The following is a 20,400-nucleotide window of genomic DNA, read 5'->3' on the forward strand; positions in this document are numbered from 1 at the left end:
CGACGACTCCTCAACATCTGAAGCCAACAGCAGGGCAGCGGTTTCAACTCTTGGGATGAAAACCTTCAGCCTATTTATATGGAATACTTTTGGAGCCTGACCAGCCCTTCCAGGACCACGAAATAGTTGACCTCACCCAGTGACTCCACCACTGTGTAAGGGCCTGGCCATTTGTCCTGTAAAGCTCTAGGCCTTATAGGATTCAGGAGATCAGGAATTGCTGACCAGGTGTGAAAATGATGTGGAAGCCTTCTGGGCATACCAATGTTTCACCAGTGCTTTCCCTGCCTTTAGTTTCTCACTAGCCAGACCCATCAGGAGTACCATCTTTTTTCTGAGCCCTAGCACATAGTCTACTACGTTGGTAGTAATGGGGGAGTGGGCATCTCCCATCCCTCCTTGACTATGGCCAAGGGTCCCCTCACAGGGTGATCAACAGAAACTCGAAGGGGCTGAAGCCAACACCCTCCTGTGGTACCGCTCTGTAAGCAAACAATAAGCACAGTAACAGAATATCCAATTTTCTTCTTTAGGTTTCTTCCAGAGCCCCAATCATGCTTTTCAAGGTCCTGTTAAACCCTTCAACTAGACCATTGGTTTTTGGGTGATATGCGGATGAAAACTTATAGGCGACACCACATTCCTTCCACATGGCCTGCATATACTTGGACATAAAGTTGCTGCCCCTAACTTCTTTAGGGAAGCCAACCCTAGTAAATATGCCAAGTAAAGCTATTGCAACCGACTTGGAAGTCGCCGTTTTCAATGGGATGGCCTCTGGATATCTGGTAGCATGGTCGACCAGTACCAAGATAAACATATTGCCTGAGGATATTTGGGGGTCAAGGGGATCAACAATGTCGGTCCCTACCCTCTCAAATGGTACCCCCAGAACTGGGAGTGGTACCAGTGGAGCTTGGATTGTTGTATTTGTATTATTTTGTATTTTATTGATTTATAAAGTGCCTTACGCGCCACTCTTACCAGATAACTGGCAGGTGGCACAACTCCTGCAGTGACTTTCTACTTGCACCCCAATCTTGGGCCAGTAGAAATGCATGGATAACCTGTGCTTGGTTCTCTTGATACCAAGGTGACCAGCAAGGGGCACTTCATGAGCCAGCTGCAGGAGGAAGGGTCTGACAGCAAGGGGAACCACCAACCTCCTATGGTCTCCTTCTGTAGACTCTGTAGGCTCACTGTAGAAGAGCCCACCTTCCCAATAAATCCTATACTTCCCAGGAGGTTCACCCTCAAGCTGGGAAGAGGCCTGTCTCCTTAGGCCTTCCAGAGATGGGAACTCACGTTCGCCCTTACTGAATTCATCCCTGGCAGGACCACCTTCTGCTAACAAGTCTTTTAGTTCAGGATGGTCATTTGGATCAACTACTTCAGGTAACGCCTCTACCTCGTCGGGTCCAGGTGTTTGACCAACTACTTCCACCTCAGTGGTAGGTGAGTTAGGGGGAATGTTTTCTTTCCCTCTTATCTTTAGTCTAGGGTTTCCCCTATGGCTTGGGCATTGCAGTGGTCTTGGCCAGTGCTGCCCTTGTTTGAGACCTTTTTGTAGGGTCTTTCTGCTCTATCTCCCACAAGCCCTAAGGCTCTGAGATCATTTCCCGGCAACACTTTTCCTGGGACATCTCTCTGAATGCTCACTGGAATCCTGACTATTGTACCATTTATAATAAGATTTTCATGTGTAACTGGGAACTGGAGAGGTGAGCCAACTTAGTGGGCATCAGAGGAGCTCTGGCAACTTCCTCTGGGTCTGCCAAGGTAGAATCAACTACAGTCCAGCTGCACCCATTATCCCTAAGAGCAGAAGTGTCCTTAAGGTAGTGCGTGGTATTGTCTGGAATCCTAGCATAAGCCTCTGACACTTTAGGGTTGAGGAGCCCAGACAAACTAAAACTACCTCAGCATCTATCCCACTGGGGAAGGAATCTGAGGAGAAGGATGCTCCTGTAATCTCTCATTCCTCATAGGAGGAGAAGGCCAGATTAGCAGAGTGGACCCCCAAGGTTTTGACCTTGCATCTGGGGCTCACCTTCACATGGTCATTTGCTCCACAAGCCACCCAAGATCCACTTGGTCTGTTTGAATAGGGAGGCTTACTGTAACCAGAGTTCTGTTTTGGAGGATACCCTCCACTACCCTTTGGGTTCTCTTGTGACTTACCCTTATTTTTCTTTTTGTGGCCCTTCTGGGAGGAAGTTTTATCAGATTCGCCACCATCTATATCTTTGGACTTTTCCCTCTCCTCCCGCTTACCAGGAGGAGTCTTGTCCTTATGGGACACTATGTGACACCCCACAAATTTGCTGCAATGGCCAGCTTCTAGGATTTAACTCCTTTGAATCTGCCAAATGCTGCTTAAGCTCAGGGGAACAAGATGCAAAAATATGTTCAAGCATGACAAGACATAATACCCTCAAAGGTGGATACCTTATAGCCTTCAACCCAGCCAGTCAAGTATTTTAAAGAATCAGTCACATATGACACCCAAGTACTTCTTTCTTTTTGCACTCTCGAAACCTCTTCAAGTATTGGGCAGGAGTCTTCCCAAACTTTAAGGTGAGAGTTTGCTTCAACATTGCAAAATCTACTCTTTCAGCTTTTGACATTTACATAATAGCACTGCAGCCAGAATGGGGTAGTCTTCTGAGCAAGCATGCAATCTTATCAGCAATTACAACCACTTGAACTTAACATGCATACTCAAATGCATTCAACCAGTCCATAATGCCATTCTTCTCTTCTCACCATACACACTGACCAGATCTTTAGGAAATCTTGGCTGAGAGGAGGACCCAGACACATGTCCAGATCCCTTGGATCCATTCGAAACTTGAAGCTTGGCCAGTTCCAACTGGTGATCCCTGTCCTTCTGTTTTTCTGCCTGCTCTATCTTCAGCTTAGCCATGTGAAATTCAAGCTCCTTCTGCCTAAACAGCTTGTTTCTTGAATTCCAGCATGGCCACAGCGTCAGCACTTGCAGAGGAAACATTGGACATTACATCATCCACATCCCCATGGGCACCATGAACCAGCGCAGCGACAGAACTGTCAGTTCTGCCAGTGGGAGCACCCCCACCTCCTTCTGCACCTTCATCAGAAGCTATGGCACCAAGTTGCAACTCTTGCCATTCCATGACTCTCTGGATAATTCCCAACTTTGTACCTTGAGCAGGTAAACCCCTCTCAGTACACATCTTTCTCAATGTTTCTGATCTAGAAGCATTTAAGGTTATAAAAAGGTACTTGTTTCCATTATATTAGATAGGTATATGGCCTTTACAGTTATAGGTCTATGGCCTCTACAGTTATCACTACAAAGTCACTATGTGTCCTGGGTAGGAATAACTTGAAATGCCTTCACTAGTGTGCAACAATGGATACATTCAGTCATATTCCACCGCTGTACACCAATTTGTTAAGATGGATTTCTGAAGGCCAGCCTAGTTTCTTGGAACAGAGTAACCTTCTGGACAAGCCAGACCAATTAAGGTAGCTTGGCAGCAGTCAAGGCTAGGTCTCAGGAGGGTTGAGGGTGACGGAAACACCTCCATGATCACACAGAGTAAAGGACCCTTACAAATCACTCCCAGTCAGGTGTAGATATATTAAGAATACAAATACATTTATTTCAAGGCCTTTGAGTTTCAACACACAAATAAAATCAGTGATGCTTATTAAGCCAACACAATCCTATCTAAATGCACATATACAAGACCAATAGGGTCTAAAGGGTTAATGCACGAAATGGGTCCACAACCTACAAAGGGGAGGAAACAGGCAGTACAAATTAGCCCCTTCTACATCCAACACACTCCTAACTAAGAGGCAGTCCAATCGCTAAGAAGAGTGGAGCCTAATGCTCAAATGTACATGCAATGCTAGCGCATGCGGTAGTTCAAACGGGCAAAACGGGGTTTCTTCAAGGGTCTGTAGCAGCTCAGGAATTTGAGTGAGGCGATGAAGAATAGGTTCCTACTATACGAGGAGGGCCTCCACTTGAGGGCAGAGTCGATTCCAAAAGTTGGGAATAGTTTGCTAGCTCGCACTAGCAGTGGGAAGGAGAGGGGCCCCCAGGGGCCACTCATGCGTAAAATGTGATGGAGGATCTAGGCGCCACGGGTTAGGGTTGAGATTGCTCACTGACCCCTGCCGCACTCTGGGCCAAACTTCGGCAGTCGAGTACACTTCAGTTGCAGGTTCAAGTGCAGCAATATGACAGCTCTGTGGCATTCAGCAGCAAAGGTACAGTGATGATTCCCAAACGGGGCAGTGGTGATTTCTATGCTCCGGGTTGATGGATCAGGGCAGTTTCACTGCAGCAGGCTTCAGGGGCAAGAGGGGCACAAATGCAGCGCACCTGAAAAGTTTGTCACCACGGCTGGGCGACACAGTTACCGCGTATACTCCGGTTCTGGCGCACTCGCTTCACTTCAGACCTGGTAAAGCCAAGTGTACGAAATTCGGTGCGAGGGTGCCGTGAACACAGAGCTAGCGATATACCAAGTTTCAAAAAACGGCAGCGGTATCGGGGCAAAGAGTCTGAATAAGCTGGTCAGCCCACTGGTTGGCCGTGGGACACTTCCCAGAAGGCTTACTTGCAGGGTTTGATGAAGGTGCCGAGAATAGTTGGTCCCACCATTCCAATGGGTTGAAGAGTCTTTGCAGACCTTCTACAACGACTAGATGCAGAGGGGTCCCACGGGACGACAGCGGGCTCAGGGTGCCAAACCTTCCAGCGGGTCACCAGTGGTTCCTCGACTCGGCCTCTTGGTGTCAGGATACTTGGATCCTAGCCTTCGTTCAGTGAGAACCCCACAGATCGACATGGTATGGGTGTTTGGGTCCTTCTCTTATCCGGAATCTCCTTTGTGCCAAAACAAAGAGGACCCATTGGGAGATCTGCTCACATACAGGCATACCATACGTGGACCAATCACGAACCACAGTGGTCCCAGCTTGGCGTTTCGCAGGCGAATGCATGCCCAAATAAGGACTGACCCAGTTCGGATCGACCTTGGGAAGGTTAAGGGGCAACATGGCAAAAGGACAGGACAAAGAACCTCGTGGCATGGCCATTTTGGAGCCAGGCCACCTGTTTGTGCCAAACACGGTAATCGCGGTTTACCTGTCAGGAAAGGGTTCAAAATATATGAAATAATAAGCTGCCACCAGCCCTGTCCAAATAACATCTGCACTTCTAAAAAAATCCTTTGAGAATATCTAGGGCCTTACACTTGTTACATGTTGGAGAAAAGTTGCAACATTGGAAAGGACTAAGGGAAACAAAGTCTCCCAGTACTGACTGTCTTAAGGGCATGTCAGTTTCCCCATAAAAAGTGAGTGAAAAGCCCAGAGGAGTGCAGCAGAAGGCTGGGCTCCTCTGGTAAAGTCAGAGTATGGTGGAAAACATCAGCAAAAAGTTGGGGTGTACTATAGGGAAATAATATAGGACGAGGTGTAATTGACAACAAAACGTGTGTTTTAATGAATGACTGTTTGTGAAGTAAATGCTGGTATGATTATTTCAAGTGTTTTACTTGAATGTGGTCTGTCTCAAAGCCAGCAAGACTGGGATCCTTTAAATTAGGGCTGCTGTTCGATCTTTCCTCAATTAACTCTGGCCACCCTGCCTTGGCTCTTCTTCCTCCTCTTACCTCTGAAGCCAGAAACCTTGGAGTCCTATTCGCCTGCACCCTGTCCTTCTCTCCTCACATCACAGACGTTTTTAAGATGTCCAACTACCACCTGCACCTCTGCATAGTTATTCTTCCTTTTCTCACTTTCCCCCAGAAGATCACTGTCTCCAGAGCCCTATTTCTCTGTAGGCTGGACTATTGCAACAGCCTGGTGCCGGGGACAACACTACAACAAGCTCTCTTCCTAAGCAATTCCCTTCTCCAGCCTGCCGCTCATCCAACTCCAACTCTTCAGATGCTTCGAGTGGGGGTAGATCTCTCTCCCCGGCTGGTGCCTCTCTTGGAACAGTCACCCTACCTCGCTCAAACTTGAGCAGGATCACCTCAGGTTTTTAATGCAATTTAAGACCTTCCTTTACACTTCTGCTTTCTTTCTCTATCTCCCCCGCAATGTTGTTGTTCGGCTGTGTTAACTGGTTACCTGGCCACCCTCTGAACCTTAAGACCAGTGCCGCAGAATAAAGGGGCATCCCCCCATGGAGCTCAAGGACACAGGCCCTTAAGCATGGGAGCAGCCCATGGGGTCCTGAGGGAGCAAGGGGTGGAAGAAAGGCGACCATAAGGCAACACACTCCACCCCTTCCCCCCCCTTGTAGCAGGACTCACAGGGAGGGGACTCAGGACACAACAAAAGGTGCTATCAGTCAGGTTGCGCCTATACTGAAACCCCCAGTGCCTCGCCCTCTCTTCACAGGTGGACAGAATACACTAGCAATAGGAGAGGGTAAAGGCAGGAAGCGACACACATAGGTGCGAAGTGGCTGTCGGCAAAGGCCGGCCATTTGGGGGTGTGGCAGTAACAATATTCTGGCAGGGCCCCAGGGCATATTTGCCTTATATAGGAAGAGCTGCAGGAGCAGACTTTCAGAAAGAACACTCAGACCTAAGTGTATCTGGATTCTGCATACAAAGATCCAGCCTCAGATTTGCACGGATACCACCCACCCCTGGAAAAAGTACATTTGAGCAAGCCACAGGACAATGGTTGTTGTATGAAAGCCGGGGAAAAGAAGAACAGGAAAGGCGGCATGGGCCTGGAAGGAAGTCACAGGAATGCCCACTGGCCAATTTACAGGTCCCAAATACACGGGCCTGGGAGCCCACGCTGGCGACACCCTGTGATCAAAGAATGGCAAATTCCATTTCCTGGCACACGTGCCCAAAAGTACAGAACTAAGAAAACACTACACACTTGTTGTTGGGGAATACCCAGAATACTAAGTTATGTTTTAGTAGTATTATGTTTACTAAAAAGCCACAGCCTTTTTATTGCCAACACAAAACAAGTTTCTGCGTATTGTGTTATATATTTACTATGTAGAATACATGCCCCATAGGGTTAGTGGTTTCAAAGCTCATGGGGACCAGGCTCCCTCATGACCAGTAGGCCCATGCACTGCCTCCAGCCCTACGGCGCACTATGGACTGCATTTGCAATCCCCAAAGTCACCTGCCTACTTGCACTTACTTAGAGCCGGCCACCCCAGCGGCAGTCACACGAACTAGCATTTTTCACTCTTTCCTTCCCTCCCCATGGCACTTCTCTCCATCCCTCTTGCATTTACATGATCTGAATAGCACAAGGCCTAGTAAGATGGTTTGTTCTGTTCCCCTTTGTCTTCCGCTTCCTTGTCTTGTCGCACCTACAAACACCTGTGTACAGCATTTAAATAACGGTGGAAGGAATATGTATTGCCAATGTGCATTTGTGAAACTGCGCCAGTGGCCTCTGCACATTTACATCTGTGGAGGCCTGTATGTGATGACAACCAGACGCGCCTGCATCAATGCCGAAATCAAAATGATTGTGGGAATAGATCTACACAGACGCTAGTAAGCCTCTAATGACATCAGCCTCCTTCTTGAAAACGTTGATCTCAACGTCCTCGCTCTCAACGAGAGGTGGGTCAATGCCAGCTTTGTCACCGACTTTGACTCCTGCCTCAATTAGGTCTACAAGATCCTCTCCGAGCCTCGGACAAACCGATCTGGAGGTGGGGTAGCCCTGATCTCCCCCGAGTTGGTCTCTACCCCTCTCAAACCCACCCAGCGATATTCCTCCTTTGAAAGTCTTATCTGCAACATGGGTCTCTCTCCGACTCACCCTTGCCACTATGTGCATACCCCCTGGCCCTGTGTCTGTCTTCCTTTCTGAATAAGACGACATCACAACCCTCTCCTGTGAGTTCTGCATCCAATCTGCTCCTTGTTGAATTCAACATACGCATGGAATGCAATGTTCGTGCCTGTACACTCTTCCATGATCCCTGTAACTCTCTGTCTCCCTCACTATTATCCCTTCAGGCCCCAGCCATTCTTCCAGACAAACTATGTAGTGGGAACAGGCACCTTGGTTACCTTCAACATTGAAGTAATTATTATCATATGCGGTTTACTCGAAATATTTAGTTGTTTTTCAGCACACTGACCAGCACTAATGTTGTTGATTTTTGTGGCATGTGTAACCGAAAACAAAACTTACTCGGGCGCGCTGTGAACGCTAGATGTTATGTTTCCATGAATCCACTGCACTAAGAATTTGATGGAACAAATGTGTCGAAAATCCACAAAGAAATGATAATATTCGCTATATTGAAATCTTACGCCAAAAAGTAAAGTTTCTATTTCAGAAGACTGTCTTTCGAAGCGGTTGGTCCTCCATCACATTGGAAAAACCGAATCTCGAAATACAATATAAGCAACATTTTAAACAATATTTATCCAAGTGTGTGAATGCTCTGACGGATGAATGTTCAATTTGAGGCAAACAATAGACAATGGGCCTCATTACAGGTCGGGCGGTCCGGAAATAACAGTGTCGGTAAACCCACCGGAAATGTTAATTCCGGACCGCCTGATCTCGAGTCCTGCAGGCGGGAGGTGGCATCCCCGCCAGGTCTGACCTGGCGGGTTTACCACCGCCCGCCTGCAGGCGGACGAGGAAACAGCGGCACCATCACGAGATGGTGCCGGTATTTCCATGATCCCCATCCCCATTGAGTCCAATAGGACTCAATGGGAATGGGGATTTACACCATTCCGCCTCCGGAATTCCCGGGACACCGGGGTTGTAATGTCCCGGTAATTCCGGGAATCACGGAGGCGGAATGGTAATACGAGTCCAGCGGTAACCAGGCGGTTTTACCGCCTCAGTTACCGCCGGACTCGTAATGAGGCCCATTGTGTGTGTTAATTGTAACTAAAATGTATAGCCAACATGAGAATGCACTCTGTATATTCAATTATAAAGTGGGTACTGAAATATGTTTTAGCATTCTTGATTTTACATTACTTATCTGAAACCGATGTGTGCCTGTCATTGGTACATCCTACCAGCTGACGGCTTGTTCAACAATATTTGGACAATTATGATCAACTAAAAATATATTATAACCATCATCTGGGAAGATCGCTTGACAACAATCTGTCCTTTTGTGGTTGCAGTAACAAGGAGCAACATGGCAGCCCATAGGTTCTAGAAACATGTGGATGTGAAGGTGTTGAATTTTATTCAATTTTAAAGCCCTAATTTCTCCTCTGTAATAGAAAGCCATGTGCACAATTACACCAAAAATTAGAAGGATGCAAAGTTCCCTAGCTATGATGTGGTGAACTGTGTTGTTCCTGTTTCTGCATTAGATAACGTTATGACGATGGTGATGACAGGGTACGTTTGGCTACGCTGCCCACTAGTGTCATTTGAATAGGTGGAGCTCATCCAGAGCGTCTAGTGATGTCAGCTTTGGGTGCGGGCGATCCGAATCAGTGCCGCGAGTGCACTTGAACTTGGGGCGACAGATCAATGGATAAGAATAGCACAAGATGGCAGTACCTGAAGCATTATTTTCGCAAGCTTTAAAGTGACAAAAACTTGGGTAAGTTGCATTGGACATTTATTTAAGAATAATCGATGTATGCTGTGAAATACATGCACGATCCATTAGGCCAATAACATTTCTGACCAAACTACCCATTTAAGTGTGTAAGTGTATACTTGGCTACCTGTATTTACTGATTTCATTGTACAGTTCTACAGCTCACATTATCACTCTTAAGAGAAGCCAGGCTGCTCAGTCACACTACCAACTTGTGTACTACAGGCCTATGTTAAAAGGTGGGTTACCTAATACCAAGAGATCTTGTAAAGTCCCACACCAGTTGGACTCTACAAATTCCTACTGAACACTCGATTTACTGAGTTTGCACAAAAATGGCATTTTAAAAGTATAACATGAATTATACTAAATATGAACCAGTTGCACTGAGGCTTTTAAAGTATTTGCTAGTTTTATGATGTACTGCTAGCCAATAAAATAAAGATTTGCATTTGAATTTAAACTAGAGTGTGAAAAGAGTAAGAGGACAATCGCACAACTGGGGGGGTCACCTGCTTTTTAAAGTGACTTCAGGCCTGGGGAGATTTGACATTTCTAGCTGCTTATTGGGACCATGCGGAATCATTTCCGTACTGAAGACTGATTGAGCAGTTCCAATTGATTTCATGAATGCCACTCAATGGATCTGATGAGGTGGTTTCTTTAAAAGGTAGATCAGCTACTTTGTAGAGCTATCAAAGTTGATGAAAGTTGATGAAAATGTGAGAGCCCCTATCACGTTTCAGTTCACTCTGCCTTCACATGGAAAAAATATCAGTTTGCATATCGGGCTGCTAATGCCCACAAGCACAGAACCCACATCGTCCTGTATGGGACATAGATCTAAAGGGGATTGATTTGTCCTTCATTCATAGTAGGCAGGGTTTGTGCATCCTTGACAAGTCAGTACGCTTGGTGTTTCACACTGAGCTATTAAGGATAAACCAGCCTATCTACATTTTTCAGGTAAATTGTAAATGATTTGCAAACTATACTGGTTACCAACCTCACAATGAAATGGAAATGGGTAATGTTCCCACGTGGTTTACAGTTTATGCAGTCGAAATGAAAAACAGCAGTAAAAAATGTTTTACCTTGAACGAGCTATGCACCAAAGTTTCATCTAAATCAATGACCACACATTTCCTCCCATAGTCTGACACTTTTAGCTCTGGAAGAAGGTATTTACCCGGTGGCTGAAGGAAAAGGAGACAAAAAAATAAGGATGTGCATAAAACGTAAAGAGTGCTATTGTAATGCTCAGAGAGAACACTCCTACAAGCCAATGCCATGGAAAATATCAATTTCATTAGATGCATCTAATGTTTATGTTTGTACATGTACATATGCCTGGAGAAAGCACTAAATAATCCCTGGTAAAATCCATCTCGTTCAAAGGTTTCAACACTGGCGCAAAACTGTCATACACTTTACAGGATAGTCACCACTGTGCTGGTAAATTCATTGTAGAAACGCTATATGAGCACCAGGCAGTTACCTGGAATTAAAGGTTAACGCGTGGGGTCATGCTGTCTTTTAGATTTACCCATTCAATTTAAAATATCCACCCGAAAAATATTTACAATGATATTGGCATGCTCCCATACACGTTATTCATACTTATTTATTCTCAGCATTCACACTCTACATTTTCATTTCACTTGTGCTTGAACTTTTACACACTCACACACATGAAAAAGAATATCACTTATGGCACATGCATCTGCGTATTTAAACCAAGCATTATCTAAGGACAGGGCACGCAAACCTTTAAAACCAGTGCTACACAAATTGCTTACCTGCCTTTTTAATGAACGTGCTGTAGTAATAGTAGCCTAACCGACACAGCAAACCATTTACTGGTTAAGCAATCAAACTCAATCGTTAAGCGAACTGCTTGACAGATCTTGTAATTTACACAATAATTTGCCTTTATGGCAAACAGTACGTCGGCCAGGTGTGTTTATTTCTAGTTGGACAGGCTACCATGTTTTAGGATATTTTTCCTCAATCGATAGGAATAGGCTATGCATCCCTCTGATCACGCATCAGTTACATTGTATCCTCTTCATCGGCATGAATACAGCCCGAAAACGCAAACCTATTACTTAAGTGCCCATTGGGGACGGCTTTCCTGGCCATTAGGAGCCTGGAATCCCAACTTATCACTGGGCATTTATATCACTTTATGCCAGACTCCTGCAGCCTCTAAGCACAGTACTTTGTACCGAACCCATGTTGCACAGCATTGTCTTGTTCCCCAGGCAAACACGGTGCCCCTGAGCTATCCACCCAGCCCGGCTCTAAAGCGAGACAAAGACAATTAAGGAGGACTTTGGGCTCCTAATGGGTGGGACGGCTACCGTGGGGAGCAAGGGAGACACTAAATAAAGGGGCAGGTAATGGCACGACTAGGCACAGCATCCAAACTTCTTAATGAGTCCATGGCAATATGGGTACAACGTTGGACGCTGCATTGGCTTGCAGCGGCATAAGGTGGACTGGTGCACACAGGACAATGGAGCGGGAGAGGAGGTCGGGACAGGAGCAATAGGGTAACGCGGGAGGGAGATGTGGTTTCGGTGACACCAAATTGCATGGAGTGGGAGGATGAGGGTTTGAATCAGGGGTGCATTCAGGAGCCTTCTACTTGGCTTGGGCAGGAAATGAAATCCCATGCAATAATGGTGCCCAGTATTTTTGTTCCTGATTGACTGAGCTCATCAGAACGTCCAATAAAGGGTACTAATAAGAATGACTGAGCTATATGTAAGCAGCTAATGTCATTCAGTTTTTAACATGGAATTCAAATCGATTGAATTTGGTTTGATGTAGCTGTGAAAAAATGTTTAAAAAGGACTAAATTATCTACCGAGCCAGGCATTCCAACCAAATTGCCTCTCACAAATGCACCAATAGAAGCAGTACCCTGGGCAAAAGTGCCCGCCTGCCTATGCACCCATGAAGAAAAGGCCCAATTACTTAAGATGAACAAGTTACTTACCAACTGGTAATGTTCTTTCGACTGGAAGTTGCTCCCACGTATTCATCATCTTTGATATTCGTATCATCTGCTTTGCTGCTTCGGAAAAAAAAAATCCACACCAGAGGGCGCTGTGCTCGATGTCGTGGAATCTATATCCCTCAAGGGTTGCCATAGAGCGTTGACGTCATCCGCACTACAAACAGCTCGAGTCGCGGCCGTTGGCTTCAGTTCTGTTTTTTCGATATCCTCAACTGAGGAGTTGATCAGGCGTACCCTTAAATCATAAGCGGGCAAGGAACATGGAGTGTAATTCACGTAAAGTGTACGGCGGGGTAGGCTGGGCGGGTCGATGAGGAATACGTGGGAGGAACATCCAGTCGAAACAACGCTACCAGTTGGTAAGTAACGTTCTTCAAATGGATTGTGTCCTCCCACGTATTCCTCATCTTTGATAGACTCCCAAAGCAGTGAAAATTTGGAGGAGGGAGTACCAATTAACCCTAATCATGGACTGTATGGAGAACGGCCTTAGCAAAAAGACCTCCTTGGAATGAGGTTGAATATAAACAATAATGTTTCACAATTGTATGCAGAGACAACCAGGTGCCCGCTGCACAGATATCCTGCACTGGGACACCCCTTTGAAGAGCTGTCGAAGTTACCATGCCCCTAATGGAATGAGCTGTAAGCCCATCTGGAGGTTCTTTACCTGCCAATTTGTAACATTCTGATTGCCAAAATTTTCCATCTGGATAAGGTTTGTTTTTTTACTGCCAGGCCCAATTTGTGGCCGGGATTTATAATAAAAAGTTGGTCACTTTGTCAAAACTTTGCAAGTCTAGAAATATAAAAGCTGAGAGCCCTTTTTGGGTCCAGCTTGTGAAGTCTTTCTTCCTCCTTACTTGCATGAGGGAGAGGATTGAAAGATGGCAAAGTAGTTTTTTGAGAGAAATGAAAGTCAGAGGCTACCTTGGGTAGGAATGAAGGTTTGACTTTGTATTACTTTATCATTATGGAAGATGGTGTGAGGAGGTTTACAAGAGATATCCTGTAACTCACTCACGCTGTAGGCTGATGTGATGGCCACTAGTAAGGACTGTTTTCAATGTGAGGAGCATTAGAGGACAAGAATGCAAAGGCTCGAAAGGAATACATGTAAGAAATTTTAATACTCAATTTAGATCCCACACAGGGACATGAAATGGGACTGGGGGGGGCTCATGTAAGTGAGACCCTTCAAAAATTGTACAATCAGTGGTATCTTGAAATAAAACACCTCTTCAGAGGAGCGCTTAAAGATAGAAAGCGCCGCTAGGTATCCTTTTATTGTACGAATCTGAAGCCCCAGATTGGCTAAATGTAACAGGAAAGAAAGCACCATAGGGTTGCCACATAGGAATAGATCCACATTCTTATCCTTGCACCAGTTACTGAACTTATTCCAATGACACTGGTACAAGGAATTTGTTGCTGGCCTTCTGAACAAAAGCTAAATTTCCATTAAGTCGTCTGGGAGGTCCCAATCCTTTCATTTCTGCCTCTAAGAAACCATACATGAAAGCCGAGTGTCTTGACCTCTGAATGAAGAACCAGACCTTCCTCTTGTGAGAGAAGATCCTCTCTTTGTGGAAGATGTATTGGAGGGCAGATGAACATGTCCAGAAGGTCCAAGTACCACGTCCTCCTGGCCCAATCTGGGGCAATTAGGATCATGGTTTTCTTGAACTTTCTCAACCTCCGGATTACGTGCAGAATCACAGGGACTGGAGGAAACGCATACAGGAGTGGAAATTCCCAGTCCACTACGAACGCATCCCCTAGAGCTCCTCTAGGAAGGAATTCCCTTGAGCAGTACTGACCGGACTTCCGATTGACCATGGTCGTGAACAGATCCACTTGTGCGGTTCCTCAAAGGGTGAAGATCTCTTTAAGGACTTCCTGAGCTAGTTCCCACTCATAGGAGACTGTGCTCTGCCTGCTCAGAGCATCCGCCACCGAGTTCTTCTCTCAGGAGAACTGCTGATCGAGAGATACCTTCTTATATTGCCCAGAACCAGAACCAGAGCTGCATTGCCTCTCTGCACAGTGGTAGGGCCCCTACACCTCCGTTCTTGTTGAGGTAGTACATGGCCACTGTTGTCCGCATTATCAGGACATTCTTTCCCCGTACAGAGGGCAGAAAGGCCTTCAGTACTACTCTGATTGCCATCAGCTCCAAAAGGTTGTTGTGTAGTTTGGACTCCGATGGGGACCAATGACCGCTGATTGTCAGATCGCTGGTGCGGGCTCCCAACCCCGTGAGTGAGCGTCTGTCACTACTGTTATCTCTGGCCATGGTTGCCAAAAAGATTCTCCCTTGAGAATATTGTCCTTGCAAGCCCACCATAGAAGATCTTGAGCCACTGTGGTCGGAACTTGCAGAAGATCTGACATATTCCCTGAAAATTGGGACCACGGAGTCCTGCGGGCCCACTGAAGGGTTCTCATTCTCAGTCTGGCCTCTGGCACCCGAAAAATGAAGGAAGCCATGAGGCAACCTCAGAAATTTGAAGGCCGGCAGATGCTTGGCAAACTGTAATTTGTTATCTGCAGAATGTGCTGAGCTCTCACCTCAGGAGGCGAAGCCTTCCCTGAGGAAGTATCCAGGACTGCTCCAAAGAATTGGAGTCTTTGGAATGGTATCATATGAGACTTTTTGTAATTGAGGGAAAAGCCCAGTCTGTGTAGGAAGTGGCAGGTAATCCTCAGATGTTCCTGGGCCTGTTCGGGTGAACGAGCCCTGATTAACCAATTGTTCAGGTAGGGGTAGCCGTGAATCCACCCCCCCCCCCCCATCTCCTGAGACTTGCTGCGTCTACCGCTATCAGTTTGGTGAAAACCCTTGGGGCGGAGGTCAGCCCGAATAGCAGACCTCGAAATTGAAAATGAGAACTGCCAATCACGAACCTCAGGTACTTTGTGCTTGAGATGAATTGGCACATGTAAGTAAGCATCCTGAAGGTCCAATGATACCAACCAGTCTTGGAGTTGGAAAGACTGAAGGATCTGAGCAAGGGTAACCATCTTGAACTTGTCCTTCCAGAGGAATTTGTTCAAATTTAAGTCCAAGATGGGTCTCAATCCTCTGTCCTTTTTAGGAATGAGAAATTAGGGAGAATACCAACCCTTGTTCCTCTCCGCTGCAGGTACATGTTCTATTGCACCTTTCTCTAGCAGGGTTAACATTTCCTGCACAAGGAGTGGATCCGGAATTTTGACAGAGTTGTATCCCGGTGGATGATCCGGAGGCCTTTTCTTAAAAGGAAGGCAGTAACCCTGGGCTACTGTTTCCAGTGCCCAAGCATCTGAAGTAATGCCCCGCCATTTGTTCAGATGCTGAGAGATTCATGTTCCCACCAGGGTCTTGTGGGTCAAGGTCTCAGAGAGGCTTAGAAGTGGCTGAGGGGACAGTTGCCACTGCTGGGGCTGATCTAGCACCCTTTCCTCGTCCACCATGAGGGAATCCTTTTTGTCCTCTTTGATTAGCCTGTCCTCTTCCCCTTCCAAATGAGGAATAGAAACGAAAACATGACCCCTCCAGGAAGATGAGCCTGACTAGAAGTGTTGCTGAGGTTGTTGTATGGAGGCGCTAAGTGACTTAGCCGCCGCCTTAGAGGTCTGCAGCTTCTCTGGACTCTCATCCGCCTTGCTGCCGAACAACCTCAAGCTGTTAAAGGGCATACTGAGTAGCCTGGCCTGCACATCCGGTGCAAAGGCTGACTTTCTCAGCCACGCAAACCTGCGTAGCACAGTGCTAGAAGCCATGGACCTGCTGATGCCGTCGGCAGTGTCCAGTCCTGACTGGAGACATTCCCCCATTGCCTCCTTTCCATTCTGCACAATAGCCAGGAAGCCGTCTCATTCCTCGCCTTCCGAAATGTGCTGAGCCGCCATGCTAACAGTCCCACAGGGTGTATGCAAACTTCGAAAGGGTACAAGTAGCATTGGTTGACTGCTCAAAGAAAAATTCTTGCAAGCCCAGGCATCAATTTCCTGGTCATCCCTATCCGGGGGAATGGAGAGATTAGCAGACTGTCTGGTGGATGTAGCTGCTTGGACCACTAAGCTTTCAGATGTAGGGTGCTTAGTTAAATAGTCTGGATCAGAGGATGAAGGTCTATATTTTCTGGCAACATTTTTTGTTTACCGCAGGTCCAGATTCTGGACTTTCCCAGTTGGACATGACCTTCCTTTGAAGGGCTGTATGAAAAAGGCAGTACCAGATCCTTCCGAGGACCCTGGCTCAGAAAATCTGTCATGTCAACTTGTTTGTAAGTAGGAGAATTCCTGCTCCTGCCCATGAACGCCACAACCCTATTCATAATATTCCTGTATGCTGAATCAGCATGATCAGCTGGGTCAGGTTTGTCAAACTCCAATTCAGGAGAAGTATCTATGCCATTAGCTGATTGGAGGCAGTCAAAGGTTTTTTTGATTCTGGGTCAACCAGCACTTCAGGAGCATTCTTTGTTCCATGTTTCAACCCAAATGGGGAAGAATCCTCCTCAGAGGATTGCTCCTCTTCATAAATAGGCGTAATAAACTTGAAAAAGTCTTTCCTTGGCAAATGTGTATAACCCTTACCCTTGGGTTGAGGCCATGAAGGCATTGGCATTGCCAATGGTGTCGATAATGCTACAGGAATCGACGCTGTCTTCGACAGAGGAGTCAATGGCGTCGATGTTGCTGATGGTGGGTTCAATAAAGTCGAAGGTGCCTTAGACAACGGTGTCATTGAGAATGGTGTCGATGAAATCTTCGACACTGGTGTCAATGAAATCTTTGACTCTGGTGTCAATGAAGGTTTGGAACCCAACACCATTTTGTCCAGCTTTGCCTTTAATTTATGCATCAATAGGCTTGTTGACTTGCTCTTTTTCTGAGGTATAGGAGAAGGTTCTCTAGACAGTACCCTCAATGATTTCTCATCGGATTTAGAGCGTTTAGTAGTCTCTGACCTTCCTCTGTCATCCGGAGGATGAGCTGAGGCATGGTCTTCGCGTGACTTCTTCGAGGCGGTCGGGCGGCATTCTCGAAGATTTGCATCATTGAGGCTCTGAAAGCCTCCCATTTTCTAGTGGAATCAAGTTTAGTTGGACAAGTGATAACCTTTGAAGAGTCAGAAGATGAAGAAGAGGGAGAATGGGGACATCTCTTCTTGGAAGAAGACGAAAGTTTTCTCGGCTGACTCGTCAATCGAGACTTCTTTGACTTACGTCAGGATGAGTCCCTATGAGTCATGGCCTGACAGAACCCGCAGTCATCGGTCTAATGTTCGGGACTCAAGCACCACAGGCAGACGCGATGGGGGGGGGGGAAAATCAGTGATGAACATTTTCTACACGCAATCCAGTCATTGTTTTAAACCAGTTTTTGGGGGTCGGAAGATTAGAAGATGAAGACATCTTGACGAAAAACTAATGCGCCACTTTAAACGCACGAAGCAAAAGCTTTCGGAAAAATGGAACTGAAGCCAACGGGAGCGTCTCGAGCTATTTGTACTGCGGATGACGTCAACGCTCTATGGCAATCCTCGAGGGACATCAATGACACGACAATCGAGCACAGCGCCCTCTGGTGTGGAAATGTTTTTTCCGATGCAGCAAAGCTGATGATACGAATATCAAATATGAGGAATACGTGGGAGGACACCATTCATTTGAAATCTATTTTTACATTAAGCTCACTTAATATCATTGTTTGGGGTTTGACTTCATCTCTGATGTTATCATACAATTCAACTGATGCACCGAGTATAAAGTTCAAGGTAGAAATGGAAGGTGAGGTCAATTTAATTCTATCGCCCACTTCTGTTAATGTATGATGCAACACCCCATTATATCTTGCACTACTATTTGGTCATTGTGCAAGATTACTTGTAGAGAGCAATACTGTCAACTGTGTGTGTGTTAAACGATAAGCCTCATGATCAATTGATGAAATAGATCCTTCGAACACTCTTTTCAGTATCACAGCACTCCACATCTTCTCCTCAACATTCCATGTCCAATTCTGACATGACAACCCATAACAGATACTGCTTCCAAAAGACTTTGATCATTCAGGTTTGACCTATCTGCAATAAGAGCTGCATGCAGCGGCAGCGCTGGCCTGATTTAGTACTTGTGACCGCTCTGGGAAATAAATCTGTAATTTAGTGCGATCTATCAGTATCGTACAGGCTTTGTTTATCTCAATGCTCTTGCCAGACAACTTTGTTTTTATGCCAATACAATAGAGGAAGTTGGTCCTGTTTTGAAAGCCTTGATTTGCACAAAGCACACTGACCAAATCGGCTTAGTAGCGTTCGGATATATCAAATATCCCTCCCCAGGCAGAGACTGCTGCAAGTACCATAGACTCTCAAGCCCTAGTCGATAGATCACCATCAGTCATTTTACTGTCTATAAATTCCGAGATCTCTATTGGTTCCAATGGGTAATGTTGGGACTGCAGGGACCTAGTGCCTCCTGAGCTTATACCTCACTTTTGACATTACAGCACTTACTGCACAGCTACAAGTTTTAAACACTGTTCACATAAGTAGATTCCACAAATATCACTCCTGCTACGTTACTAGTTAACAGAATATGTAGCAATTGTTAAACCCCGAAGACACCAGAGCTTACCTTCCACAGCTTATGAAGCAGCCGCAAGCAAAAAGTTGTTTTCTGTTATGACAGCAATCCACTGCAGAGAGCTATTCCATTCAGCGTCTCAATAATATGCAAATCCCATAGACTACTCACTGACACTCTCCGCATGAAAGACAAAACCGCTTCTGACCGCACAGGAAAATCTAATTCAATTGGCTTCTCCGGTTTTAGTTTGTGAAAAAAATGAAGAAATACTCTCCATGTAGGCCGTAGAACATTAGTTCACCATGTAATGCGGTTCATGTTGAAAACATGCATAGAAAAGTGTATCATAGCGTTTTCATCCTCATAGTCCCATGTGCCTGGCTGGATTGTAGAATTCTTAATTCAAAACGGGCGTTCATATTCAAATATTTAAGTAAATTGGGCACTAAAATGGTAAATTAGATTACGACATTATGATGTCATGACCCTAGCGCATGATGATATTAAGACGGAATATTCACAAGTTTTGGGGAAAGGTGACGGGAAATAGGAATACAGTAAGTCCAAGTTACTCACTGTACTTCTAGCCGATAGACCCCTTACATAATTTTAGGATGTTGTCTCTACAGAAAAGGGACCAGAGCTCAATGCTCAGCAGATCGGGGAAAAGAATATGTGGGAACATGTGCAGTAATGCCTTTGTACCGGCTACTTACCTCTCATACAGCCCCCAATCACCAATCTGTTTTGCATCAGGAATTATACCACACAGAAACACATATCAGGGTAGGGTTATATTGATATGGACTCGGAGCTGTGAGGAGGAGACACTTAGGTGAGACATGGTATCCCCCATTCCCCTTTCACTATCAACCCTCCATCCCTCAAACCTTTAAAGGTCTTTGCCAGCCCTTTTCCTGTGTTTCCCGTCAACCATTCCTCAAAACACACCAGTATGCTTCTGGGATGAAGAAGAGATCAACTTAAACAACATGTCCTCATTCTATTAATACAGACACATATCAAACTCATTTGGGTACTGAGACAAAGAAGAGGACACCTAAAACAACACATCCTCACTTTGTGAAATCAAACACCAGTCAACCCGAATCAGGTACTGGGACCAGGATGAGGACCACAAGAGCAAAGTGGGACAGCTGCTTTGATGAGCGGTCTAGTCCTTCTTGGATCGAAAAAGGACG

General features: G+C 45.8%; 1 protein-coding gene across 3 annotated transcripts in view; it reads right to left on the reverse strand.

Moving 5' to 3' along the window:
* Positions 1-20,400, reverse strand: part of CTDSPL (CTD small phosphatase like) — a 404,110-nt gene that overhangs the window by 338,738 nt on the left and 44,972 nt on the right. For 2 of the 3 annotated variants that reach the window (XM_069647693.1, XM_069647692.1), the window contains one exon: positions 10,687-10,788. The exons of the other annotated variant lie outside the window; for it this stretch is intronic. In XM_069647693.1, coding sequence (XP_069503794.1) covers positions 10,687-10,788 — 102 coding nt within the window. The remainder of the gene's footprint in view (positions 1-10,686; positions 10,789-20,400) is intronic. 3 annotated transcript variants of the gene reach the window in all.

Source organism: Ambystoma mexicanum, chromosome 2q, assembly GCF_040938575.1.
Source record: "Ambystoma mexicanum isolate Mex_15411 chromosome 2q, UKY_AmexF1_1, whole genome shotgun sequence".
NCBI lineage: Eukaryota > Metazoa > Chordata > Amphibia > Caudata > Ambystomatidae > Ambystoma > Ambystoma mexicanum.